Source organism: Candidozyma pseudohaemuli (genome assembly GCF_003013735.1).
Source record: "Candidozyma pseudohaemuli strain B12108 chromosome Unknown scaffold00010, whole genome shotgun sequence".
Classification (NCBI taxonomy): domain Eukaryota; kingdom Fungi; phylum Ascomycota; class Pichiomycetes; order Serinales; family Metschnikowiaceae; genus Candidozyma; species Candidozyma pseudohaemuli.
The window spans coordinates 414,637-440,004 of record NW_020194444.1 but is presented as its reverse complement, the minus strand read 5'-3'; the positions used below and the strand labels follow the sequence as shown (position 1 = coordinate 440,004).

General features: G+C 47.9%; 11 protein-coding genes across 11 annotated transcripts; 6 read left to right on the top strand and 5 right to left on the bottom strand.

Moving 5' to 3' along the window:
- Nucleotides 1-1,901: 1,901 nt before the first annotated feature.
- Nucleotides 1,902-2,804, top strand: C7M61_003818 (aldo/keto reductase; the record flags this gene model as incomplete). The annotated part of the gene is made up of 1 exon (XM_024859152.1): nt 1,902-2,804. One exon carries the CDS (start codon nt 1,902-1,904, stop codon nt 2,802-2,804), a length of 903 nt encoding a protein of 300 aa, XP_024712826.1.
- Nucleotides 2,805-4,622: 1,818 nt separating this feature from the next.
- Nucleotides 4,623-5,417, top strand: C7M61_003817 (uncharacterized protein; the record flags this gene model as incomplete). Its single annotated transcript, XM_024859151.1, has 1 exon — nt 4,623-5,417. One exon carries the CDS (start codon nt 4,623-4,625, stop codon nt 5,415-5,417), a length of 795 nt encoding a protein of 264 aa, XP_024712825.1.
- Nucleotides 5,418-7,586: 2,169 nt separating this feature from the next.
- C7M61_003816 (uncharacterized protein) lies at nt 7,587-7,997 on the top strand (the record flags this gene model as incomplete). The annotated part of the gene is made up of 1 exon (XM_024859150.1): nt 7,587-7,997. One exon carries the CDS (start codon nt 7,587-7,589, stop codon nt 7,995-7,997), a length of 411 nt encoding a protein of 136 aa, XP_024712824.1.
- Nucleotides 7,998-8,712: 715 nt separating this feature from the next.
- Nucleotides 8,713-9,261, top strand: C7M61_003815 (uncharacterized protein; the record flags this gene model as incomplete). Its single annotated transcript, XM_024859149.1, has 1 exon — nt 8,713-9,261. The coding sequence occupies one exon, from the start codon at nt 8,713-8,715 to the stop codon at nt 9,259-9,261; it is 549 nt and encodes a 182-aa protein (XP_024712823.1).
- Nucleotides 9,262-9,826: 565 nt separating this feature from the next.
- Nucleotides 9,827-10,375, top strand: C7M61_003814 (uncharacterized protein; the record flags this gene model as incomplete). Its single annotated transcript, XM_024859148.1, has 1 exon — nt 9,827-10,375. The coding sequence occupies one exon, from the start codon at nt 9,827-9,829 to the stop codon at nt 10,373-10,375; it is 549 nt and encodes a 182-aa protein (XP_024712822.1).
- Nucleotides 10,376-11,397: 1,022 nt separating this feature from the next.
- YPT53 (Rab family GTPase) lies at nt 11,398-12,051 on the top strand (the record flags this gene model as incomplete). Its single annotated transcript, XM_024859147.1, has 1 exon — nt 11,398-12,051. One exon carries the CDS (start codon nt 11,398-11,400, stop codon nt 12,049-12,051), a length of 654 nt encoding a protein of 217 aa, XP_024712821.1.
- A 29-nt stretch (nt 12,052-12,080) lies between these two features.
- On the bottom strand, nt 12,081-13,946 carry C7M61_003812 (non-canonical poly(A) polymerase; the record flags this gene model as incomplete). Its single annotated transcript, XM_024859146.1, has 1 exon — nt 12,081-13,946. The coding sequence occupies one exon, from the start codon at nt 13,944-13,946 to the stop codon at nt 12,081-12,083; it is 1,866 nt and encodes a 621-aa protein (XP_024712820.1).
- A 64-nt stretch (nt 13,947-14,010) lies between these two features.
- On the bottom strand, nt 14,011-15,978 carry C7M61_003811 (protein kinase; the record flags this gene model as incomplete). Its single annotated transcript, XM_024859145.1, has 1 exon — nt 14,011-15,978. The coding sequence occupies one exon, from the start codon at nt 15,976-15,978 to the stop codon at nt 14,011-14,013; it is 1,968 nt and encodes a 655-aa protein (XP_024712819.1).
- A 163-nt stretch (nt 15,979-16,141) lies between these two features.
- Nucleotides 16,142-22,765, bottom strand: C7M61_003810 (uncharacterized protein; the record flags this gene model as incomplete). Its single annotated transcript, XM_024859144.1, has 2 exons — nt 16,142-20,360; nt 20,871-22,765. The coding sequence occupies 2 exons, from the start codon at nt 22,763-22,765 to the stop codon at nt 16,142-16,144; spliced, it is 6,114 nt and encodes a 2,037-aa protein (XP_024712818.1).
- Nucleotides 22,766-23,537: 772 nt separating this feature from the next.
- Nucleotides 23,538-24,380, bottom strand: C7M61_003809 (uncharacterized protein; the record flags this gene model as incomplete). The annotated part of the gene is made up of 1 exon (XM_024859143.1): nt 23,538-24,380. One exon carries the CDS (start codon nt 24,378-24,380, stop codon nt 23,538-23,540), a length of 843 nt encoding a protein of 280 aa, XP_024712817.1.
- Nucleotides 24,381-24,759: 379 nt separating this feature from the next.
- On the bottom strand, nt 24,760-25,335 carry TRP99 (Trp99p; the record flags this gene model as incomplete). The annotated part of the gene is made up of 1 exon (XM_024859142.1): nt 24,760-25,335. One exon carries the CDS (start codon nt 25,333-25,335, stop codon nt 24,760-24,762), a length of 576 nt encoding a protein of 191 aa, XP_024712816.1.
- Nucleotides 25,336-25,368: the final 33 nt, after the last annotated feature.

The window sequence follows — 25,368 nt, the reverse complement described above, 5'->3', positions numbered from 1 at the left end:
GAGGTCGGGTTCGGCCTTCTTATCGGAAGCGCAATGATAAGATAAAATATGAATGTACGAACGGGAACAAGCGCAAATAGGGGCCCACAGCCTCAGCGGGAGGGAGTCGATTCTCGCGTGAACACGTTACCGACTCCTTTGCAAATCGTATAGGCTTTAGGCAATTTGTAGCGATTTTGTGAATATTCCGGAAAGGGTAGCTGTGGGTATGAATTGTCGCATGTTTTAGGTATTTACGTCAGTTTTGCAGCCGCTATGCAAATCGCAAACTCCCAACCGTCCGCAAAAATCCAAAAGGGGTCGGGTGGTTTTGATACTTTGGATGTATGGGTTTTAGGGAGTAAGCTACACGATGAAGCAATTTTTGTTGAATTTGGGCTGCCTCTGGTGGGCCTGCTGGGGTGGATAGGAGAGACTGGGTTCAGGTGACCTGCATAGATTAGGCACCCCGGCTTTTTCCCAGACACTTGCTAAAGTGGATTGCCTAGGTTGACCAATCACCCGGGCTTCTGTGCGGTGCAGTCTTTGCCGAACTGTGGTGCATTGTCTATAGGAATGTAAGTCAGCGCAAGTTTACCACCCTTGCGTGCATAGTGGGTTAGCCAAAAGTGACGATTTATACAAAACTGGCTTCTGTGCACGAAGGTGTTGATTATGTTGCTGTTAAATAAACAGGCAAAGAAAAAAAAAGGAAATAATGGGGCGTTTTCGAGGGGCAAGAATTCTAGATTCCCCTCTGTCAGATGAAAGTCCAGCAGAAAAAGAAAGCTGGTGGTGCCCAGCGTTTGCATTACGTCATTCAGCCAAGCCGTTTTTGAGGGGCGGAACAACTAGGAAGAAATCGGGTGGAGGGTTTTTCAATTACAGGGATGTAGACAGCAGCAGAGGCCGGGCCACAAAATCGTAAAGCGAGCCTCACCAAGCAAGGCTCGTTCGAGAGGCTCAATCTCGGAGATTTGCGCACAATCAGTGCCTCTGGTAAGTCTGGACTGAATAAATGGACTGAATAAATGGACTTACCAAAAAGGACTCAATGAATCACGGACTGAATAAATCACCGTGAATGCCTGGATAAACGGCCCGGCGCCTGGACATGGCTAGTGCCGTCAAGACGTCCCGGGCAGGAAATACGTAATACAATACCTCTAGTAGCTTTTAGCACCACTGGGCAACATTATGATCGGGCCAGGCCAAGGGATGGACACAAGGCCACAAAACGAATTTTCCGAAGATCAGCTGGAGCGGTGCATTACGTCAGGAAGGAGCTCTGGCGCCGTGCCGTGGCGGGTTAGCCCTCTGTGCTTGACTAACCAAGAAACCACCAAGTTTCATAACTGAACCACAACGAGGCTTGTCCAGGGAAAACGACAATGCTTTACCGCGAGCGTGAAACGTAAATGCTCGTTGCAAAAGAAAAAACACGAGCTTTCTGGTTATGGCGGGTAAGATTGTTCGGCGCATGTTGGTTGCTCAGCAAGGTGAGACACTCGATGTGGTATTGCCGACCAGCCAAGCACGTTTACATCATCAACAATAATCACCGCAAGAGGCAGGAGACCAAACCGCTTGACAGCCGTTGGCCGTAGGCCGTTGGGCCTTTGGACCAACCTGAGCCCAATAGGTATAAGCGTAGTTAGGTTCAGAGACTAAAGCAGTACCCTAAAAAGCACAATCTCTTTGACTGCAAAACCCAGCCACAAATCTCCACCGAAAACCTTATCGCTGGGTCGTGGCGGTGACGCCTACACATGGCCACAGGGTCCTTTGTGTTGCTCCCACCGGTGGCTGCAAAATAAACGTAATAGCACAGGTTGCGGCGAGTAGACCCACGGGCCCGGAAACGTATAAATACGGGCCCATTTCTGAAACATTCAAGCCATCCCAAACACACCAAACACCAAATGTCCCCAACAGCCAACTTCTCCGAGTCCGGTCCCAGACCAAACTACGACTACTACCAGCTCAACGACGGCAACAAGATCCCTGCCATCGGCTTGGGCACGTATAAGGTAACCGACGCCGACGAGGCCAGACAGTCCGTGAAAACGGCTCTCCAGTCCGGCTACAGACACATCGACACTGCTTCCAGATACAAGAACGAGGAGCAGGTTGGTGAGGGTATCAGAGAGAGCGGAGTGCCTAGAGAGGAGGTTTTCGTCACCACCAAGTTGTGGAACGCCGACCACCACGATCCTGAAGGCGCCCTCAACGAGTCCTTGAAGAAGCTCGGCTTGGACTATGTGGACCTCTATCTCATCCACTACCCTGTCAACCTCGAGGAGAAGGTGTTGGCGCAGCCTCACCACTACGACTTCCTTGAGACGTACAAGGAGATGCAGAAGCTTGTGCACCTGGGCAAGGCCAAATCCATTGGAGTGTCCAACTTCACCAAGGAGCGGGTGGAGCTTTTGATCAACGACCCCGAGGTGACTGTCAAGCCCGTGGTGAACCAGATCGAGGCTCATCCTTTGCTCACCCAGCCTGACCTCAAGGAGTTCTGTGACGAAAACGATATCTTGATCGAGGCCTTTTCTCCACTTGGCCTGGCCACCTCGCCGCTTTTCGAGAACCCCGTCGTCAAGGCTGTTGCTGAAAACAACGGCGCCACCGCAGGCCAGGTGCTTGTGTCGTGGGCTCTTCAGAGAAACACCGTTGTGTTGCCCAAGTCTGTCAAGGAAGAGAGAATCATCAGCAACATGAAGACGTTTACGCTTTCGGAGGCGGACTTCGAGGCGTTGAACAACTTGAGCGCTAAGTTTGGCGAGCAGAGAACATGCAACTTCCCCTGGGGCGTGTTCAACTAAAGCAGCTGGTTTTCAGGCATCCACAGGTGGATGAATGGCTGCAAAATCGGCGTGGTGCGGCCGTGCGACATGGCTGCAAACCGATAGACAGATTGAGCTAGACTTGAATATATTTACTTCTGGAGACGGGGCGGCCGAGGCGGCTCAGCGCTCAGCGCTGAGGCGGCGAGGCCCTGAGCGATTTGTAGATTTTGGGATTAGTAGAAAAAAAAAAAATAAGGGGTTTGTGTGGTGGGTGGTAGGTGCTGTGTCTGGTGAGGTGGGCGCGACATTTTTCACAGAGGGGGCCGTGAATGGCGGTGATTTTTCTTGTCTGTTTTCTTTTTCTTCTTTTTCTCTATGGTCGTGGATGGCGGGTCGGTGATTGGTGCGTGGATTCACGGCACTGTAAGGGGAATCCAAGGTGGCGTGGTGGGGTGATAGTGGAGGGGATGGCTACCTGGTGGATGTGATACCGGTGGAAGAAATACCGGTGGAAGAAATACCAGTGGAAGCAGTTTTGATGAAGAGGTTTAATTAAAGGAGGGAAAAGTTCATAGGAAGAGGTTTTGAGTCGGTGATTGGGGGTCCAGGTGAGTGAGTCGTGTGACAAGGTAGTCGCAAATGTTATAGACTGAATGGTAAGCATTGGTCCCAGTGTCGAAGCTATAACTGCTCCGATCTTCTGGTTCAGTAATTTTCTTGGGGCAGAGACCCCATAAGTTTCACATTTACAAAGACAAATCGAAAGAAGTACCTCTTCACCTGAGTACGATAAAACACTGAATCCTGAAGATTTGTCATTCCTGAAAATTCGTTACTCCCGAAGATTTGACAAATACAGACATAGCGATTTGCCTTAGCAGACTGTAAAACCCCACCCAGAACTCTAAACCAGTAAGGCTACATCCCCAGCGGGACACTAAACCACCTAAACAGTACTCTGGCCCACCTCCACGGATCGGAACACCACACCGCCCGGGCCCTTCTCTCGCCAAATCCGTCCGATTGTCCACTATCTACACACAAAGCCCCATGTGACGAACGCGGTTCGTATCTCGGCTCGCATACGGCTTAAGCGAGTAGAAGGTGGCTGCAAACACTGGAAATACACCCATATCATCACCAGTTGAACTTCCACAAAATTCTCTAATTTTTCATCCCACGCTCTCCCAGGGGGCCTGTTTCCATTAACGCCCGAAACAGCCGTATCCCCGTTGAGCCAAGACTCGGCGGGATTCTCGACCCTCCTCCTTTCTTGATATCTGCACCAAAACCACCATCCACAAAGAGGCTATGTCCGCCCACAGCCACGTACTCCTGAGATGCTCCCGCCTTCAGTGACCGTGTTGCCTTCACATGGACGGTGGTAAGAAAAAGCAGAGCAAAGCAACACTCACAGTCAGAGCGTAATGGCCCATAGCAGCAAGAGTTTGGAACCCAATCTCCGTCCCTGCCATTAAAAGTTCCCATTGAAACTAACAAGAGCAAAAGCAGAAAATCAGCAATTGTAGCAAAATCAGAAAACCAACAAAACTAGCAAAATCAGAAAACCACCGCTCCATTGGGAGCGAGACATGCCCCAGTTAGTACACCTCTGCCCACTAAGGCCCTCCAAAAGCCAGGCGTATTTCCCTATTAGGCTAAGGCCCGTACCAAGAAGAAACCGGCGATGGCAAGAAGAATAGCGACAAGAAATCCACGCGTGGGTTTTCTCGTGAAAAACCCCACCGCCATTGTCCCACCCACTCTTTGTTACTACACCTCGCGGTTCACCATATCAAGCCCATGGATTCCAGTTCTCTTTTTTTTTTTCTTCTTCACCTTTAACTAGTTACTATGATCACTCGCAGCTTAGCCTTCCTTTCCTCGCTTGCCATTGCCGCCGCCAACGACGACGTTTTCCACCACTTGGGCACTCCATCCTTCACGGGAGCTCAGGCCCTGGAGTTCCTCGAGGATTTCAACTCCTTCCAGGAAACCGCCGGCTTGTACGAGGCCATGGGCGCCTACACGCAGCAGATCTTCGAGGCCGAGGCCCAGAGCGTGTGGGAAGAGTACTTGTGGGAGACCTACTGGTACGGATATGAGAGCATTCGTCAGAAGTACCCTGACGTTGCACCTGTGACGCCCACGGACCAGACCTTCCCTACTGAGTTGGTGGACTTTGACTCGGACGAGATGGAGGAGATTGAGCAGATTTTCCACTCGGAGCTCTTCTCCAGCTTCAACCAGGAGCACCTGATTCGTCGTGAGAGTGTCAGAGCTGCTGTAGCCGAGGCCAATGTTCCAGTGGAGACCGGTGAGCCTCAGGAGACTGGCGAGCCAGAAGAGACTGCAGTTGAAACAGGAGTGGAGACCGGTGCTGCTAACGAAACCGCTACGGGAACCGTCCAGACCTCTCCTACTGGAACTGCCATCGACACCGACACCGAGGAGACTGAAACCACGGATGAAACCACCACCGAGGAAACTGAAACGACCGATGAAACAACCGCTGAAACAACAGACGACACCACCACCACGGGCCCCACGGCTGCTGGAAACACCACCACTGCTGATAATGCGGGAGCCCGTCCAGGCTACTACGCCGCTGGCGGTCTTGCTGGTGCCGTGGCGCTTGCCTTGTTCTGAGCGGACGGCTATATATGAATTGATTTGAGTTATGGTTTAGGATGTGGGGGGGGGGGGGGGCTAGATGTATTTGAAGATGGGAGAGTGATGTGAGGTAGTAGGTGATGAAGAGCGTATCTGGAAGGAATGGTTCAGAATGACTTTGGAACATCTTGAGCCAAGGTGTCTTGGAAGATTGGAGGAGGGGGAGAGAAGGTGAGGTATGGAAGGAGAGGGAAGTAGGTCAATTGCTGCGTTTAGGAGGATGGTAATGAAGAGAGCATCTGGAAGGAATGTTTTAAAAGAATTCTGGAAAATTCTGAATCGATTCCAGTGTCTGAACGAGGAGGTGCATTAGATAAGTTTTCATGAACCTACATGGACGCTACTTTGAATCTTCCAGGGCATCCGAGAGAGTCAGAGGAAGAACAATCGAAGCTGGGGACCTTCAGATACTTAAGCCGGAGGAATCAACAGAAGAAGCCTCCAATTATGCCGGGTGGGTTTAGAAAGGTTTTTCCAGAAGCACAGCCTCCGAATCAGGAATACCCACGTCGTACCAGGATGCACTTGGTTGCACTGACAGGGCTGAGTGGGTCACTGAAATTTGCGAATTGGAAGTTTTCAAGGCGTTCTTTATGTCTTATACCTCTCACTTCTGTAGTTTCCAGGGATGTTGACCTTGGAATTATTCACCTGGCTGATCTTTGGCTTTTTTTTGGGAGCTTGGTGTTGTAGTTTTGGGATACCTTTATTTGATAATTAAGTAACGTGGATGTATTTCATGAAGCATCGAGAAATAAGTGGGTGGAACGGCATTTACTAGCTGGTATTGAGGTCACTGGAGAGAGAAAAGGAGGGATTGAAGTCGGAAATATAAGACACCCACCGACAGAGGTACTTCTGTTATCCAGTAGGAGACCTCTCATTATTGCCTTCCATCTCCTCAATTAACTCTAGACTGATTGATGCAAATAAGGTCCAATCTAACCACACTTGAGAGGAGATCTGGGTCAGAGAACGCAAACGTAGAGGTACATTCATCATCGACTGGCCATGTAGCTGGCAAACCCAACGAATAACATCCTACGCCAATTGTTATTTGAATCGACTTAAAAAGTAGAACGCATTCCGTCCATTCCCTGGTAGATCGAAATACTGCACAACAATATGCCGATGGATCCACCAAATAGAGTATTTGAGGCCTCCAGCAGTGTATTTTGAGTTGAATTCGTCTTATTTTTCATCAGCATTGACTCATTGAACGTTAGAAAGCGTATTGAGTGGGTCTTCGACACCAGTGCTTAACTTTCCACATCTTACCTTCATCATCGCTTGTCTAGCCTATTTAATTTGGCTCATTTCTTCAATAATTATTTGATGCCACTTCGGTATTGGAAAAGAAAAATGTAGCCGTGCCGAACATCATACACTTGGCATTGATTGTTGCAGCCGCGATAAGTCAAGACCTCAATGTCCGGTTCGGAATATGCCTACTGAGATTCCAGAAGGGCGGTAATTGATTTATTGATTAAATGCTACGATATCCATTGATTTGTTAAAAAAGAATTCTATCTGAACCCTCCGTTCGACGATATGGTCAATGTGCATCTGCCTGTTTCAAATATCGCAACCTCGAAACCAAATTGTCATTTCAATGACTCAATTGCTCGTCTAACGATGAGTCAGTTTGATACACATTGTTCAATTGATATAGCCCAAATTAGCCAGTCTCTTCTCCGTACTCTCCGCCATTAAAACTTGAACAATATACGCATCCACCTCACCTAAAGACACCTCTTCATCAATACCAAAGCTCCCTCTGGACAATAAGCATAATTCACAACTTTCCAAATCCAATTGGTAAAATCTCATAACCTCAAACCCCAAGAATCCATCATTCCATCCAATGAGTCGCCATGAGCCGTTCGTAAAACCACACATTGTTACCGATGAACCGATGCTTGGCGTCATATTTGACAAGGTATTTTCGACATATATAAAGCAGAGCCAAACTCAGCATCCACCTCATTCAAAATGAATTTCGATACCACCACCCAAACATTCGAAAGGGTACAAAACAACTCCCCACTCTTCGACCTGCTGGAGTTCTGGGGATATCCCACCTACACAGGACCTCTGGCCCTGGAGTTCTTAGAAGAGCTCAAATAGTACGACAGCAAGATCGAAATGACCTCTCATGGCAAGATCTACACCTCCAGAATCCCCGAACTCATCGACTCAGGCTTGTGGAATAACCTTGACGAGATTGAGGAGCTTCTCCACCTGTGGGATGAATACCGCTGGGAAACTTATTTCTACGGGTACCAGAGTCTCCTTCTCAAGTATTCTGAGGTCGAAGAGGTTCCAGCTTCCACGACGCCTTGTACCACGCTTTGTCGAGAAAATGAAAGTTTGTTGCAAGAGCATCTGAGGTCCATGAGTAGCGTGAGAAGTGCAGTGAAGGCGAAAATGGCCACACAGCTGTCGTCAAGAAACAACTTCAGTGGCAATGCTACGTCGAACAATAATGCTGCCACTCAGGCTGGATTCTATGCTGCTGGAGGAATCGCAGGCATGGTGGCACTTGCGTTATTGTGAGTGGATTGAGGGAATGGAGGATCTGAGGAGAATTGATTATTGGAGGTAACTTTGCGTTTAACTTGTATGTGAGGGGATGAACGAGAAATATGGGCATTGAAGGATCCAGAACGATAAAAATGAATTGCGGGAACGGTGCAAGCGAATTAAAGCTGCCCAAATCAAAGAGAAGTTAATAAAATCATTAAGCAGAAGAATTCAATTAAAGAAGAAACCAATATTTTAAATTTGATTGTGGTATGGATGAATTTTATTGTTGTGTTCTGAGCTCGGTGTCATAGGAGATCAACCTCGTATTTCTCGAAGCGAATGGCTTAGCTCGCATATAGGTCACTAGACGTCAAAAGATGCACAAAGAGAGTTTGTTAGTAAAAGCAAATTTCAATAGAAAAAAAGATGATTTCGTCTGCGTTCGACCTGTCAACCCCATTGGCTCGTTCTAGGTGAGCATACTCTGTAGAAAGAACATCGCCCTACATCACACTACGAAACGTACATTTTACAGTACGGCCAAAGAAGAAAAATCAGAAAAAGAAAAAAAATGCCGCAAGTTCAATTGGCTGGAAACGCAAAAAGTGAAATGGTCCAAGGGCCTTTGTTCCAGGCCTGTTTCAGGCAGGTTAACGCGATCGGCATCGAAAGTTCGGTGCAGAAATTCTCAACATAAATACAGTTTTTTTTAACGATTATTAAACAACAATCATTATAGTTTAAAATGAGCAATTCAGACTTGATGGTGGATGAAGTGATGTACACCGGTGTGCTGGCACTGGAGTTTGTGTCGGAGTGGAGTTCGTTCTTGAGCAAAGTTCAATATTCCTCTTACCTCCTGGCTTATTACTCTGACTATCACGCTGCGGTGGACAAATCAATTGTGGATACCACCGTGTTTGACTTTACATCTAAGTACGAAGATTATCAATGGGAGACCTTACAATATGGATACGTGAGTCTTACAAGCAAATACCCAGATGTGGTGGCGATCACTTCGACCCAAACTTTATTAGATGATTTTCTTGAACTTGATCCTTCTTTTGCTTCAATGATGAGTGAAAAGACCATTCTGGTGCTGCTGCGCCGAGAGAGTGTGAAAAGCGTTTTGAGGGCTAACATGACACTGGACGCTAGTTCAAGCGAGGTTATGCAGCTGAGTTCAAAGACATCTTCCAGTCACAATTCGACTTCAGATAGCAACGCAGCGGCTCAGGTCGGCTACTATGCCGCTGGCGGAGTAGCGGGAATGGTCGCTCTTGCGTTGTTGTAAGCGGAAATCTGGAGTATATGGATGTTCTAAGCTGAGTTTAGAATGACAAAACTAGATAAAGAAGGAACGTTGCAGCGAAGAAGCTGCACGATTCAAAGAGGGGTCAATTAAGTCGCTATCTTATTAAGAATTCATGATGTGAATTCAGCAAAATCATGTTCGGAGATCAGATAAGGTTCTCGAAGCGAATGGCTTAGCCCGCATATAGGCAAAATTAGTCCATTTAAAGTTGCACATATAGAGGTCCTCAATAAGAAAGTATCTAAGTTAAAAAAAGAAAAAGGATTTCGTCAGTCATCCACCGTCAACCCCATTGGCTCACTAGAGCCGAGGAAAAGAATGATCACCGCCTGCTTCAGGCGGGACCCCATATCTCACCACGAGGTGGAGAAAAAAAACCCTTAAGCCAAAGACGACAGAAACATAAAAAGAAAAAAAAAAAAAAAACGCCGAACTCCAAACGGCTGAAAACGCAAAAATACAATTGGTCCAGGCCTGTTTCAGGCAGGTTGACGCGATTCGAAAGTTCGGTGCAGAAATTCAACTACAACCACCAAACTTTACAATGAGCAATTCAGGCTTGGTAGTGAATAAAGTGACATACACCGGTGTGCTGGTACTGGAGTTTGTGTCGGAGTGGAAGTCGTTCTTGAGTGAAAATCAATATTCCTCTCATTATCTGGTTTATTTCTCGGAACTATCCTCATTAGCGTCCAATATAGGTTACTTCTCAGAGTGGCCTACATTTGCCTATGACGATTATTCATGGGAGACCTTAAGATATGGAATGGAGAGTCTCAGGTTCAAATACCCAGATGTGGCGCGGGTCACTGAGACCAAAGATGACGGCGATTGGACCGATGAATTTAGTACGGATCCTTCATTTTATTCCAAGGCGATCGAAGCACAGGCTCTGGGGCTGCTGCGCTTGGAGAGTGTGAGAAGTGCTTTGAGAGCTAACATGACCCTGGACGCTAGGTCGAGCGAGGTTAAGCAGCTGAGTTCAAAAACATCTTCCAGTCACAATACGACTTCAGATAGCAACGCAGCGGCTCAGGTCGGCTACTATGCCGCTGGTGGAGTTGCGGGAATGGTCGCTCTTGCCTTGTTGTAAGTGGATGTGTGGAGTTTAATTTGCAGCCAAAAAGTGGATATGCACGGCTTCGTAAAAGTCGGTGCTTAGTAGACATTACACGAGAGGGTGGAATGTAGGAGGGGAATGGCGTCAGAACAAGCAAAATGAGCAGGTGTGACAATTGTTGTTGATTTTTCATAATGCGCTGTGTGGTTCTTGGATGAGAGGCATGCATAGCGTTTTCGGTGAAACAACGCTTATCGGGATTGAGGATTGAGGATTGAGGATTGAGGACAAGATACTGAGGAAAGCGAGGAGAGCCATTTGTGCTTGATTTCACAAGATTGACATTCATGTGTTTTAGAGCTCTCTGATGGCCTTGGTAGATTCAATTGCCATGGTCGTTTAATAGATGTTAGATGAATCATCGAATTTACTAGACTTTTATCTAAGCAAGGAAGCTTTGTTAAAATATTAATGCCCCTCTGCAAAAAGCAGAAGAATACCATAGCCAAATGGACTATTTCTTCAATCTACAGTATACCTATCAAGCAGAGGACAGAACCCGGTCCATGTTTTACCACACAAATAACAAGGCAAACTCGAAGAACACACAACCGTAAAATGGTACAGCTCTCTCTCTCTCTTTTAAAAAAAAAAAATGAAAAACAGGTTCTTTCATGAAATCTTATGTGGCATCTCAGTCTGTCATGACAGTATACCTATAGAGCAGTCTGTCCCAGCCAAAGCACTCCATCTCTCGAATCACAAAAATCACTCAATTCACAAATTTCAAATAATTTGCAAAAAAACCCAAGCAGCCTCTTCACATCCAAAATCTTCAACCTCATCAACCTGAACAGACTGGGGTACTGTGAGAGAATGTCGCGGTTCCATGGACTCACTAGCTTCTGATACCACAGTAAGCATCTTCCATGTATATCTCATAACATACACCTTTTTCAGCAAGAACGTAATACTTTCCAGCGCCGTTCAACTAAATAATCCTAAAATGACCATCAAAAAAAAAAACATCATCTTTGTAGGAATGCCATGAGGCCATGAGTGGCTACCCCAGGTTTCCTGCATTCGTGACCATCACCACTTCCTACAACTTCTTCTTCATGGCTCCTCTGTACAAAGTCGTGCTTCTAGGAGACTCGTCCGTGGGAAAAACGTCCCTTGTGTACAGACTCACCCTGGACAAGTTCGACGAAAACCTGCCCAACACCATCGGCGCCGCTTTCCTTTCAAAAGAACACTCGAGCAACGAAAAGACAGTCAACCTAGAAATATGGGATACCGCCGGCCAGGAGCGCTACAAGCTGCTCACGCCCATGTACTATAGAAACGCCAAGGAGGCGCTTGTTTGTTTTGATCTTTCGTGTCCGGAATCCTCGTTTGATAGAGCCCGATACTGGGTGGACCAGCTCAAGGTTCTGGGACCTTCTGATATCAAGGTGAGAGTGGTGGGGAATAAAAAAGACCTCGTGGACGAGAACGAGATTGATTTGCTGAGAATCAGAGACTTTTGCTCCGAGAACAACGTGTCGTTGTACCTCACCAGTGCCAAGTTGAGCGAAGGTGTGGTGGAGCTTTTTGACGAGATCGTGGGGCTGGTGGACCAGGACTTTTTGGACAATTACGTCGAGCCCACGGACTCCATCCAGCCGATTTCCTTGTTGAGCGGACCCCGGGCGTCTACGTGCTGCTGAGCAGCGCCTAGTCTATGTCGTTTGCGTCGTTATATGCTGGTTTCCAACCCCTTCAGCTTCCAGTACTCCCGCTTCACGTACTTGTTGTACTCCTTGGCGTCGTCCTCCTCGCCGGCCTCGCCGGCCTCGCCCTTGTTGTCGTCGCCTTCGCTGTCGTTGACACTCATCAACTCGGCCACCAGCGCTTTGGGGCCGTTGGGCGCTTTCTCGGGAATGCTCTGTGCTGCCTGCTTCACCACTTTGGGCTCGGGCTTGCCATTGGCCGGTGGTTCCGCTGGAGCGGCCTTGGCTTTCTTCCGTGGAGGCTCCTCGTCGCTTTCCAGCGTCATGTCCGAGAAGTAGTACTTGTCGTTGCCGTCAGCGCCGTCGCTTTCCTCGTCTTCTTCGTCCTCCTCGTGTTCGATCAACGCGTGGTTGGCCACCTTGTGTCTGTCGTCGTTGAAGTCTCTGTCTTTGCCGCGGTACTTGATGATATCGCCAAGGATCAGCTGGTTGATTCGGTTACGGTAGCTGGCGCCGTTGAGCTCGTAGCACTTGTCCACGAGCAACTGGTATGCACCTCCGAAGGCCTTCTTGATGTCTCGGAGGTTGTATGATGATCTGGTGATGTTGTTCAACGGGTCCGAGGGATCCTGGATGATAATAGAAAATACACCTCTGCCCGTTGTGAGAGCAGGATGTCTCGATTTGAGTAGGTACTTCGGCGTGTCGTCGTCGCAGTTTATGGCGATGATCAAGTCGTCGTACGAAAAGTTCCGTCCGTAGAGCTCGAAAAACTCAATCAACAACGTGCCCAAGTTGTCCATGACGGAGATGTTGCCTGTAGACACTCGGGGATGGAGTTTGAGGAAGTGGTATACCATAATGATCGTGGCGTAACCACCAAGACCACCCACATGCACGTTATTGAGCTTTCTCGATCGGAGGAATTGCTTTATGATGAGTACCAACTCTCGAAGACCCGGCGTAAGATCTAACCACCTGCGTATCCTTCTGGCGGCATCTAGACCGTTACTTCTTTCGAAAGAAATGTCGACGTGGATGTTGAAGGTGGGGTCGACAAACTTGATGATGGGCACTTTTGCCGTGGCGATGACTTCGATGTTCTTGGCTAGTTGGTTTTTACGTAGATGAGATGCAAGCGAGTACAACCGCTGTCTCTGCTCGTAGTCGCCTGTAGTCGAGATGATGACCATGTCAATATCGGAGCCCGGAAGATACAAGTCGGTTGCACAGGAGCCAAACACGTGTGCCTGGGTTTTGGGCCAAAATTCTGAGATCTTCTTCTTGAGGTTGTTCACGAGGGTGTTTCTGTTTGTTATTTCTTGCGATGACGGCGAGATGTAGTTGACGAAATCCTTTATTTCAAGTGTGAGCCAGTCGGCGATCTCCTTCTGTTTGGAGTGGTCGTGGCCCTTTACCCATGGGAATGCCAGTTTGCTTTGTAGACTCACATGATGAGTGCCGGAGTTGTCGTCACTGAGAATGCCGTCGTCAGAGTAATGGTCCTCGTCATCGTGCTCAGACTCTGACGAGCTGAAGCCAAACTCGATGAAATCGGAGCCCTTCACAATGTCGTTTTCCGGTTTCCCGTTTGGAGTCTCGGGCTTCTTGGAGTCTGGTTTTTGGGGCAACAGCGCTGGAGCTGCTTCCGATTTTTCGTCCTCACCCTCGCCATCGGAAACAACAACAATACCGCCATCCAGACCCCTCTCGTCGTCAGAGTCCACAAGGATGATATCGTCGCTTTTCTCAGGCTCATCTTCCTCAACGTCAAGAACATCGTAGTTTCCTTCCCCCATCGCATCAGGAGCCTCGTACCGCTTCTTCTTTAGCTTTCTTTGCTTTTTACGCGTCACCAAAGGCTGGACATCCTTGCCTCTTTTCAGTCCCATGATGCAATGAGCTCGATTGTGATTTTTTTTGGTAGGTCTTAGATATCATCACGGTGTATGCAGGTCACATCAATTTGGCTGCAAAATATCCAACATTGCACACCAAAGAAACACCCACACAGGCGTAAAATGACGGCCAGTATATTTTTGGGTCAATGTCAAGTGCCACCATTGCAAGGCACAAAAGATTGATGAGCTTCACGCTTCGGCTGAGCTTGACATAATCGTGCAGATACTCAGAAAGGAGAATTTGGGCAAGATTGAACGCTACAGGTTTCACAAAACTGGGAGGTGGAAGCACTTGAACCGGTTTGAGCTCTTTTTGGAGGTCCACAACATTTTCCTCGTCCAAAGAAACGTCGTCACGGGTCACCTCGGACACCTTTCTGTTTCTGAACAAGAAGTGCTTCCATTTCATCGAGTCCAAGTAGTCGAGGATGGTTCTGGAGGTGACTTCCAAGGGCTCTTCGCCTCCCTTGAGTGCCATGTAGATGAGAATTTCAAAGTCCTCGGTCGCTTCTGAAACGCTCATGGTACTGGAAACTCGGTCTGAAAACCAGGCATGGAACGAATCAGGCGTAAGGTTCTGGTACCACTTCGAGATATCCTTTCTGATCTGCTCGGGGTCTGTAGGGTCCCTAAGCTTCTCAGTGAATGGAATGGCTCCAGTGCACAAATAACAAAGAATCATTCCGAGGGAGTAGATATCACTATTGTAGCTGAAGCTATTGGCCAACTTCAGGCCACGGCGTGCTTTCAAGGATGATTTGGCATAGGTCCAGAGCCGTGGATCCGTGAACTCAATTGTGCCGGTGTTGCCCCGCAGCTCGCTGAGATCATCCTCGATTCGGATCGACTGGTCAGCCAAAAACTGCTTATCGATGAACTTGCCCTCGCCGAAATCTGAAACAAGAACTTTTGGCATCGCTGCAACGTACTCGTCGAGTTCAGGAAGACTGGCAAAAACGGTCTGGATGCATGCGTCTGGGTCGTAACTCAGCTCTAGAAGACAGTTCGAAGGTTTCAAGTCTCTATGGAGAATGCCGTGTGAGTGCAAGTAGTGGACGCCCTTGGCGATGTCTCTGAAATACTTCCACACTTCGAACTCATTGAGCCACTTTTTGGTAGTGGTTGTGGGAGTCACCTGTTCTGCAGAATGGCGTCTCCGTCTCCGCTGTCTTTCAGCCTCGACCTTCTCCTTGGCTGTCATGTGCTGTTCTCTTTGGAAGTTCTTGATAATGAGGTTTTCCAAGTGCCCTCCTCCACAGTACTGCTGGAGAATAAACACATATGGCACTTTCCCGCCTTTCTGACGGTACCCTTCTTTATCGGACAAGTAGAACGTCTCCAGATCTTTCAAATCGCCAAGCTCCATCCACACATGATTGTACCTGATCAAGTTGTTTTCGTTGGCGCCTTTCACGGACAATTCGTACAATATGAGCACTTCATTGAGCACCTGATCCACGTAAACCAGGTGGTCCCCCACGTTAATTCTCTTCACGGCATAAACGCCTAATTGGACGTCTTTCAACACGTGCATCACTTTGTAAACCTGGGCATGGGCACCACTACCCAAGACGTACGGTGGAATCTTCTGGAAAAACCGGTCAAAGTAGCCCTGGTTGAAGATGTCTTCCGGAAGGTCCGAGGAGCCCGTGTCTCCGAGAACATGACCGTACGAAAGCTTCGAAAGCATCTTGAAGTAGTCATCATGCATGAATCCAGCAGGAACCACATCATGGGGATTCATCACTAGACTTTCGTCTCGTAATATATCGGCACTATTTCTTCTGGCATTTCCTGGTGGATTCTGAAACTCCCCTAGTAGAGACCCACAATGGGGACACATATTAGGATAGGAGCCATTGCGGCCCACGGGTTTGTATAGCGTTAAGGGGTATTCGTTTTCGGCTTGGGAGGATGTGAGAAGCTGGATAGAGTTGTCTTGGTTGTCGTGGAGTACTAGGATTCTGTTTTTGGGATCATGGAAAACAATCTCCTGGGTGTGATCGTAGGGAACAATAGACATTGAGGAGGTATGCCCGAGGATACCCGTATATTCCGTGTGTTTCGGTTGGAGTAGGATGTTGCACCACCTATAGATCTATCTCTGTGCATGAATATCGGCGCGAAGCCGGCCAAATCTGGGGTACTGCTCCGATGGCTGCAAAATATGGGTATAAAATGGAGGTTTAATTTGCAGTTTTTCTCATCCGGAGCATGAATTCCATCATAGCGGTCTCGAGATTGTGGCGGTCCGCCTGAGACACGCTGGCGAGCTCCTCGTTGGAAGTGCCCTCCATGCGGTCGATCAAGTCCGAGACAAGCAGCTTTTCGATGACTTCTGGAATGGCTGATAACGGTTCAGGAACTGCCAGGGACTGGATTTTGGCCTGTGCGTTCGAGGAAAGCACGAGCTCCGTGCAATTCGAAATCGCCTCCTCTTTCCCGCTCAGCAGGTTCAAAAAGGTGTCTGAAAATGGCTTCTCGCTGGAGTCAGAAATCACGCTATCGTTCGCCTTCTTCTCGTTGGAATCCGTGCTGGAATTCACCTCCACATCTGTGCCTTCGTGGTACCCGAGCCGTTTCTCCTTCAAGCTCTCCTCAGAATCGCTCACCTGCTTCTCATGCTCATGCTTCTTTCGAGGACTGGCGGGCTCCTCTTCATGCTTGCGTTTCTTCAGCTTCTCGCTATCTTCTGTCTCCGCAGAATCGTCAATGGCATCAGACTCGTTGTTCCTCTCGAACGAGAAATCATCTCGTTCAATTTCCTGAATGTCCTCCTGGTCATTGGCATTTTGGGCTTCAGCACCAGGGGTGGTCACAGAGGCACTTTCTTCTTGCCTAGAGTCGTCTGAGGGCACTTCAACAACCTTTTGAGACGAGAGCTCCTCTCTTTCCTTTGCAGCCATTCTCCTCGTACGCCTTCTCTGCGAGGAGGTTTCTGCACTAGTCGTTTGAACCAGAGGCGTGGTTTGAACTTCCTTCGGCTCACTCGATGGCTTCACGGGAGTCTCAGTTTGCAGCGCTTCTTTCTGATCTTGACTTCCCTTGTTCTCTGCAATTGAAGGAGGTTCTTCAACGGTAGTTTCCTTCTCATCTGTCTTTTTTTCAGAGTCCTTCGTGTGGCCGTCAAGTGCTTTTGTGATGAGAGACTCCAATGCCTTTTGCTGCTGCAGAACCTCATCCAAAGAGCTCTTTTCTTGGGATGGCTTCGAAGAACCATTTGACGAATCAAGAGAAGATGGAAGGTTCAAAAGCGACGAGAACCTGGGGTACTTGCTGAGATTCTCCTTAACGAGCGAACTGTAATCAACGCCATTCTCCTGAGCAACCACTAGTAATGAGTCAAGCTTCAGGTCATCTCTGGAACTCGAAAACAAGTAGTTTGAAACAGAGTCTTCCAAGACAGTCCTCTCGTTGCCTTCAAGCTTCGATATCTTTTGCATCACTTCTGCAAAGCAGGCCTCTATCTCAAAGTCAAACTTGTTGTCCAAAAGGTAGGCCAACAACTCCTTGAAGTCATCCAACTTAGCCCACTTCTGCCTCAATAAATTCAAGCTGGTTCTTCTCAAGTGTTCGTGAGGAGCATCATGCAAAAGGCCCAAGAAAAACTTAAAGACCTGGTTCTTCCAATCCTTGATACGCAAATGGCCGACCATATCTTCAAACTCAGCAGGCTTGAGCAAAACGGTGTGTTGAATAATCTTCTTTGCGACCAAGCTGAAGTCTGACTCCAAGTGCTTGAGCATCCTACCTGCAATGATCATTTCGGAGCCACTCAATTTGTTGATCCGCTTGCTAGTGAGACAATCAGCGATGTATGATTCCAAATCACCGCGCTTGTGTTTGCTGTTAATACGGACAAGTTGATAAACGAAGAGGATGTAGAATCTGTCTCCGATAGCGCCATGAACCATACTGACAACACCATTGAGCTGATGGCTCGTGTAGTATTCAATGCTGTTGAGGAGCAAAACCTCATAACAGCTACTAGATTCAATATCAGAGTCATTCATCAAGTTTCGAGCTCCGAAGGTATCGTTCAAATTCACCAAAAGTTTAAATAATGAGTCGTAAGAAATTTTGGTGTTCTTGCTCAAAATGTTTAACGTGATTGGCAAATTGTCGATGATGTCTTTCGTTGTATCTGATATTTGGGCTTCTTTTTTCGTAACAAACTTGAGCGTGTTCAAGAAGTGATTCATAACATTGATCTTGGGCTCACTTTCGAGTTTATCCAGCCTTACTAGAACTGCAAGGGTTTGCATCACCTTGTCAAATCGGACGAATACCCATCTAGGATTGAGGGAGTGAATTTCTTGAAGCAGGATGCTCTCATTTGATAAACAACGAATGCTGCTGAAGTTTCTGTCATTGGTCGAAGAAGTCGCCTTAATCAAACGTTCGATGATCCCAAGGCCCAAACTATGCATGTAATGGCTGGAAGAGTCCTTCTTGAAATAGAAGTTGACCAACACAGGGAATATGATCTTGTCCCAATAGAAGTCTTGCAATTTAGCGGAAGCCTTGGCTGGGCCGTTGAATAAGTTATAGAGGATGGACATGAATGAGTTGTGGAGAGCGTCAATTATTTCCCTCTGGCTCTCGATCGAAGTAATGTTGACAAATATGTGTATGAGAAGCTTCACCTTCGTTTTGTAGGTATCATCATGCCCGCCAACTCTTTGGTTTTCGTGGGCGCCTGGCTTGTCTTGCGACGTGAGGAATCTCGTATCCCGAAGCTCAATACAGCATATTTTATAAACAACAACCTTCCACGAAGAAATGGCCGTCACTTTGGCCATCATATCCAGCTCGTTGAAGCAGTATTTATGCACTTGAAGCCACTTAGTCAAATACTTCCAGTTCTCGAAGCCATTGTCAAATTTACCGCAGAGGAGAGTCAAACCGACCCAGATATCCATTGCAAATTTGAAGTGGCCATTTTGGATTAGGTCAAGTAAGCTTTCGATAACGAAATCTATCGTGAGTGAGGTTGGTGACGTCGATATGGAAATAAGGTTGTCAGATGTGAATGAACTTTGGGATTGAGGCAATGGCGATTCCAAGAACTTGCGTCCCGCGAAGCAAATGTCTGGATTATCAAGGAAGTTACGAGCAGCCTCCAAGAGGGCCGTGATCCCCGTTGAAACCACCTTGGTGTATAAGGGAAATGACGTGTCACAAAGGTTGAGAACAAGGCCAATGAACCAAAGATGGAAATTCTTTGCCATGAGGTTGGGGAAGTTCAGGAGCATGTTCTTCAATGCAATGAATTTTTCGTTAACCAAACTGGAGGAGCCAAAGTTGCGAATGTTCAACAAGGCGGAAAGCATCTGCTCCAGAATGGGATTAGATAGGTTTTCAAAGATCGCTCTTCTCCGCTTGGGAGCAAAGTGGCAGTCTTTTATGATACTCATATATGGAAGCACCAAAGATTTTGAGATCATGGGACTCACGATCCGCTTGCATGTGTGACTATAGATCCACTGCACATCTGCCATGGGTATATGACGGTTCACCGAAGGCGACATAAGCAAATGGGCAGCAAATTTGAGAGCCTGGTTCAAAACTCTAGACTGGAACGGGTTGTTTCGTGTAGGGGATAGCTTCGCTTGTGGAGGCTTGGATAGTAGAGCTTCTTCAGTTGCAAGCACATCACGACGCAAGTACGTGAACACGTCTCTGATATAATCTGGATTCAGACGGGGTTTGTAGCGGGTGCATTTCTCCGTATGCTGTAGCCAAGGCACATCACCACCGAGGAACAATTCAGCCAACACGGAGGCATCGTTGAGCTTACATATCTGGTTCAAAGTAGCGTACACCTCGAATTTCCGATCAAAGGACTCCAATTTCAATACCTCCATGCACCCGTCTATTAGCTGAGGAAGGTCATTTGATCTGGGCTCAAGCTGAATGATGGTGCCTGGCTGCCAAAAGGCGGGGTTATTAGGCGAGTGGAACTCTGTGGAGAAGGAATGCAGAATGGAATGGGCTGTTTTCATCCACATGGACGAATTGTTAGGGTCGAGTGGAGATGAGTCCGCCATGAAGGGCGCCAGGTTCTTCAAGATCGACTTTCGTGGAGTCTCCATGTGTTTCATCGGGGAGCTAGGGACCATGTCGTCGGAAAAGGTCACGACTTTTCTTCTTCGAACTGGAGATGACGAAGGAGGAGCCATGACCCTGTTTCCCGTAGCTTTGATAGGGGACAGATTGAGCTCGTCTGAAGGCAAAGGAGCAGGTTCCGAGCTCGTTTTTCTTCTCTTGTTATTCCGTAGCGGCAGTTCGTCATCGTCCTCTGGGGTTTGTGCAATTGGAGGTGGGATTTCTTCTTCGGTCAAGTCAATCATAGGAGATACCTCTCTGGAGTCCTGGGAGGTTTTCTTTTGGGATTTTTTACGTCTCGGGGTGGATTTACCCGCTAGAGACGCTCGTGACGATGCTTTTAGCACCAGAGAACGCGTTCTGGGTCTTGGAGAGCGATGTTGGGAAGGGGTGGAGCTTTTTTTCTGGTTTTTGGGTGGCAGAAACCGGGGGAATTTGGCCCCTGGATCGAGGTTGGGCAGCCTCTGTGAATCGCTCGAGACCACGGAGGTCATAGTGTGTGGAAAAGGTGGAATTAGTGGGAAATTACCGCGTATGTAGATGAGTTGACGATGATCTGAACGCGTATGTGATGCGCATTTTAGTCAAGTGTGATAAGTAGCTATATGTAGTTCTCGAGATGGACCAAGTTTTCATTTGGAACGTTTTGGCCAAATGTCTTTGTCTTTCTTGGGGTCAAGGCATTGACGAGGGAAATTGGGTTATGAATGCTGGTCGTACAGAGACGCGTCTAGCGTTCTGGCTTCAGCCGTACTGCAACGTTACAGAGTAGGGCTCGTAGTTCTTCAGCAACTTCAATTTTCCAACTTCTGCTTCTTGGTGGTCTCGTCCTCTTCCTCGTCAGGTGATCTTGCCCTCTTCCTTGATTCCGTAACGGGCTCCTCCGTCGATTTCAGCTCAACGTCCATGCTATCCTCAGTCTTGGGCTCCTTCTTCAACTCAATGTCGTCACTTTTGAGCAAATCGCCAAGCTGGAGCCACAGATTCAGACGGGCTTCTTTGAGACGCTTCCAATGGAGCACAGTCCTTTCTTCAAAAAGCTCCTTCTCACGCTCTGTGTCACCGGCCTGCTGGGCCTCCTCTATTTGTGTCGTTAGACTGTCGATAAGCTTTGTATAGTCGGTGGAGTCCGTGCCGTCTCTTTCAAGCAAATGCAAGCCCGTTTGTGTCTTCATTTTCCTGGATAATTGAGGCGTAGCATGTGTGTTGAAATAGCGCTTGGTTTTGAACGGGAAAGCCGACGTGAGCTTCTCTTTGGTGGCCGAAAGTTCCTCGTCAGTAAGCGTCTTGTCTGCCAAAAGCGGTTGTCCGTCTTTATCCTTTCCATACAAAAGCCACGACCACCAGTGCTCCTCAGACTGGGAAAGGGTCAGCAAGAGAAACGAGAGCTGGGCCTCCCATGTTCGGCTCTGACGAGGAATGTCACGCTTGATATTGAGGAAAATTCTCGCTGAAGACTCAGGGGTCGTCTCGTCGGAAATATGCTTCACGGTGCCTCCAGCAGACCTTAATAGCTCTCTTTTGTTCGAGGCCAGAAGCTCCACAAAAAATGTCGCCACCAAATAGATATGTACAAGAAGAAGTCTGCGGAATGCCAGCGAGTCGAGCTGTTTGAGCACGGTCTCCCGGTCCTCGGTTTCGATGGCCTCGTCTCTCTGAGCATCAAACAGCGAGAGCCAGTAGTTTTCAGGAACAAAAACGGTCTTCTTCAGCTTTTCTGTCGCTTCGGCGATCTCCTCTTCCAGCTGTGGTGGCTCCACCGTGTACAAGTCCCGTCCAGGGTGCTTCTTAGCGTATTTAGCCTCCTGCTCCAAAAGGTACACCGCCAACTTATCTATGGAAGACGCAAGCGTTTGAAGCTGACGTGGCGATTTGAAGTAGCTAAAAGGGTTCCGCAGCAAGCGGTAAAAGGCCACGAGGTCCCGTAGGAGATCGTCATCGCTCAGCTTGGATTTCCCGATTATAGGCTCCTTGCTCTCGCGGTTGGCGATAGCATAGTACTTATTAAGACCCGTCAGATCGTCAAAAGAAAGCATCGTGGCAAGAAACATCCGCACTCTGGCCTGGAACTCGTCGTTGAATGTGTCTTTGGCGTAGGAGTCGAGTTTCCCAAAGGAGTCTCTGACGTAGTACTTGTCTGTAAGGCCATTGCAGAGTCCCAAAAGAGCGATTCTGTGCAGCGTGACGTTTTTATCGAAAACCTTGGATTTGAGGAGGCCGATCCGCAGCTCCAAGAAGTCCCAGAATCGAGATATATGGCTGAGCGAAATGGAGAAAAGCGACTCCAGCACCAATTGGAGAAGCGTGAAGAAGTCCGCTTTGGAGGACGGGTAGGTGCCTGCGTGGATGCTGTTGACCTGCCACTCTAGAAGCAAACAGAGCTTGCAAATCGCCACAACGTGGGATTCAGGTAGTAGGTTCTGGTGGGTCTGGTTCTCTGAGTCCTGGATTTCCAGCACCAACGTGTCCACCACTCTGGTCAAGCCGGCAAGCACGGCGAACTCGGTTTTTTGTTTTTGTATGGCCCTGTCGAAGTCTGATGTTTCTTCGTTTTCACTTTTTGGAAGGTCCAAAACGTCGCTGAGCTGGGGATTTTCTGAAAATTCGTGTGGCGTCGTGAGGAACGACTCGTCGACGTCCGCGGACGAAAGGAAGTCGCCGACCGTCTGTGCAACGCGGTCAATGGGCTCCTCAAGCAGCATGAGTAGTAGTTGAGATGGGACACTTTCGCACTGTTGATGTTGGACAAAAGAGGTAGTGAGGGGGTAGGGAAATGAGGGAAGTAAGGGGGAAAATTTTACTTTAATTAAAGAAGATGGGGAAATTGATTGAGGAGTTTTGGAGAATTTAGTGATTTTGGGGTTTTTTGGGGTTGAGGTGAGAAATTGATGTGGGAGATGGGACCATGGTGGGTATATACTTTTCGCAGCCATTGTAGAGGATGAGGTGGTAGTGAAAGGTAAAAAGACAGGGCATGTAAATGAATTTGTTGTTTCCAGTAAAGAATGAGCATGTAGAGTTGGGATCTCAAAAAAATGAAGCTATGTTAGAGTGCCTAATGAGAATCTGGTAGCTTGATGGAGACCCTCTTGAGGTCTGATGTCTTTAGGTCAGAAGAACAGAGGTAGCCAAATGTGCCTGATTAAGAATTTTTCAGAGTATCATAGGTATAACGGAATTAGGCATTTTTACCAGATTCCGTAGTAAATGTCGAGATATCGAACTTCTAAATTGGCCTATCTACGCTTCACTACCAATCACCAAGCTCATGACATAGATACCCCATGCTTTCCTTTCCACCATTAATTCTATTTATAGTCGGCAGTCAAAGCAATGTTCGAATCCATTGAAGTACCTGACACCCATGTGCTTTGACGTCAATGGGCTTGACGTCCATGTGCTTGACGTCCATGTGCTATTTACAAGAATTGACATGTTCATGACCAGAGAGACATGCCCTTCACTCCATACCCATCACCCAAGATCAAACTTCTTGCTCCTTCCCTGCTTCTTTTCCTTCTGGCGCTTCTTCTGCTCCATTCTCCGCTCCTTACTCACCTTGGCCAACTCCTCCCACTTGGCTTTATCCTCCTCACTGACTTCACCTACAAACTCCACAACCCTTCTAATTTCGTCTCCGAGCTTCTTGAAACAGTCGGCTGTGTTATCCTCCCTGTTTCGACTGCGGTCGCTTTGTATAAGCAAACCACCCAGCTTTGTATGGTAGCGGATCTTCTTTTCTTCGATCTGAGCCAAGATCGGTTTTGGGATCCAGAAACAGAATTGCGGGTTCAACCACTTCCACGGCTCCAAAGCCACGGTGGCTTTTGAGGAGGTTTTATTGACTTTCTGCCCTCCAGGCCCAGAGCTTCTGCTGTATGTGATTTCGAAAACCGCCCTATTGATTTGGGGACTATCGAGCCATTGTTTGGCCTCCTCGATTTCCTCCTTGGAGAATGCTTTTTGGGAGTAGAAGCGGGGTGATGAAGGCAGCAAGGTTTTACTGTTGAAACGAGTCTTGGTGATGCTCTTGGTAGTCCATGGAGTGATGTACTTGTAGTGGTTTCCATGGAGTGTTTGAGAGAATGACCGTTTTTGGGAAAGTTGGTGATGTAGTAGTCTTGGCGAGACATCAAAAGAAACATTTTGCCCTTGAGATAGCAATAATGATTTAGGTTTCTGGATAGTACACTGCTTCAGCCGGTTAGTGGACAAGCTAGATCTTCCTTTGAAAGCATTTAAAGAATTCCTAACTGGCTCGTCAGTTCCGTATCCCAATCTTGTCGAGAACCCCAGCCTCGTGGATCTCGTTACCATGGATCTTCTCCATCCGTCCATTGAAACAACCCTTCTCCAAAACTCCACTTTTTCACTGCTAAATCCACCTCGATGTAGACCGCCATTTCCGGAAAGGATACCACTTCTCGGGACTATTCTCGGGAAGACCACATTCATGCCTCAAACGCGCCAAACCGTGGTCTCTGTATGTGAAGCTCCAAGTCTTTGTGGTACTTAAATGTTGATTTTCCTTCACAGTGCGATACACCTCGACCCCACAAACCACACCACCTACCCACTACAAGTCGTCTACAATTCAATTACAGTTCAGCAAGCGTTTTCAGCAAGCACTTCCAGCAATTGTTTTTAGCAATACTTCAAAACTTCTTCAAACTGCTCCACAGAGATCTCTTCAAACCTAGTCCAAACCCTCCAAGACCTTCTCGGCGTCGGAAACGTTCACCGAGGTGTTGTCGGGCTCCACAAACGTCTTGGCCACCTTGCCGTTTTCAACCAAAACAGCGTAACGGCCGGATCTCTCGTTGCCAAACACCTTGGAGGCCTCGAAAAGCACATCCCAGTCACGAGAAAACTCGCCACGAGGATCAGACAAAAACTTCACCTGGTCGGTGCCCGCCTGGTGGTTCTCGATGCTCTCGCCCCACGCCTTGGTCACGAAGGGGTCATTGACAGCAATCACGTAGAATTGGGTGATTCCCTTGTCGTTGAAGCCTCTGAGGTTTTTGTAGAAACCAGGTACGTGGGAGGCGGAGCAGGCGGGGGAAAAGGCACCTGGAACACCGACAATAAGCGCCTTGTTGTTGCCAATCTCCTCTGCCAAGTTGACGGAGTTTCCTGGAGAACCTTCGAATAAAGGAGTCAGGGGAACGGAGTCACCGACCTTGACCAAACGGGCTGCCGAGGCGTGGAAGCCTCTGAAGGGGGTTCCTCTGGATGCGGATCTATAAAACGTGTTCAATTGAGTTCTCAACATGGAGGAAGAGAGTAGTTGGGATGGTGATAATTG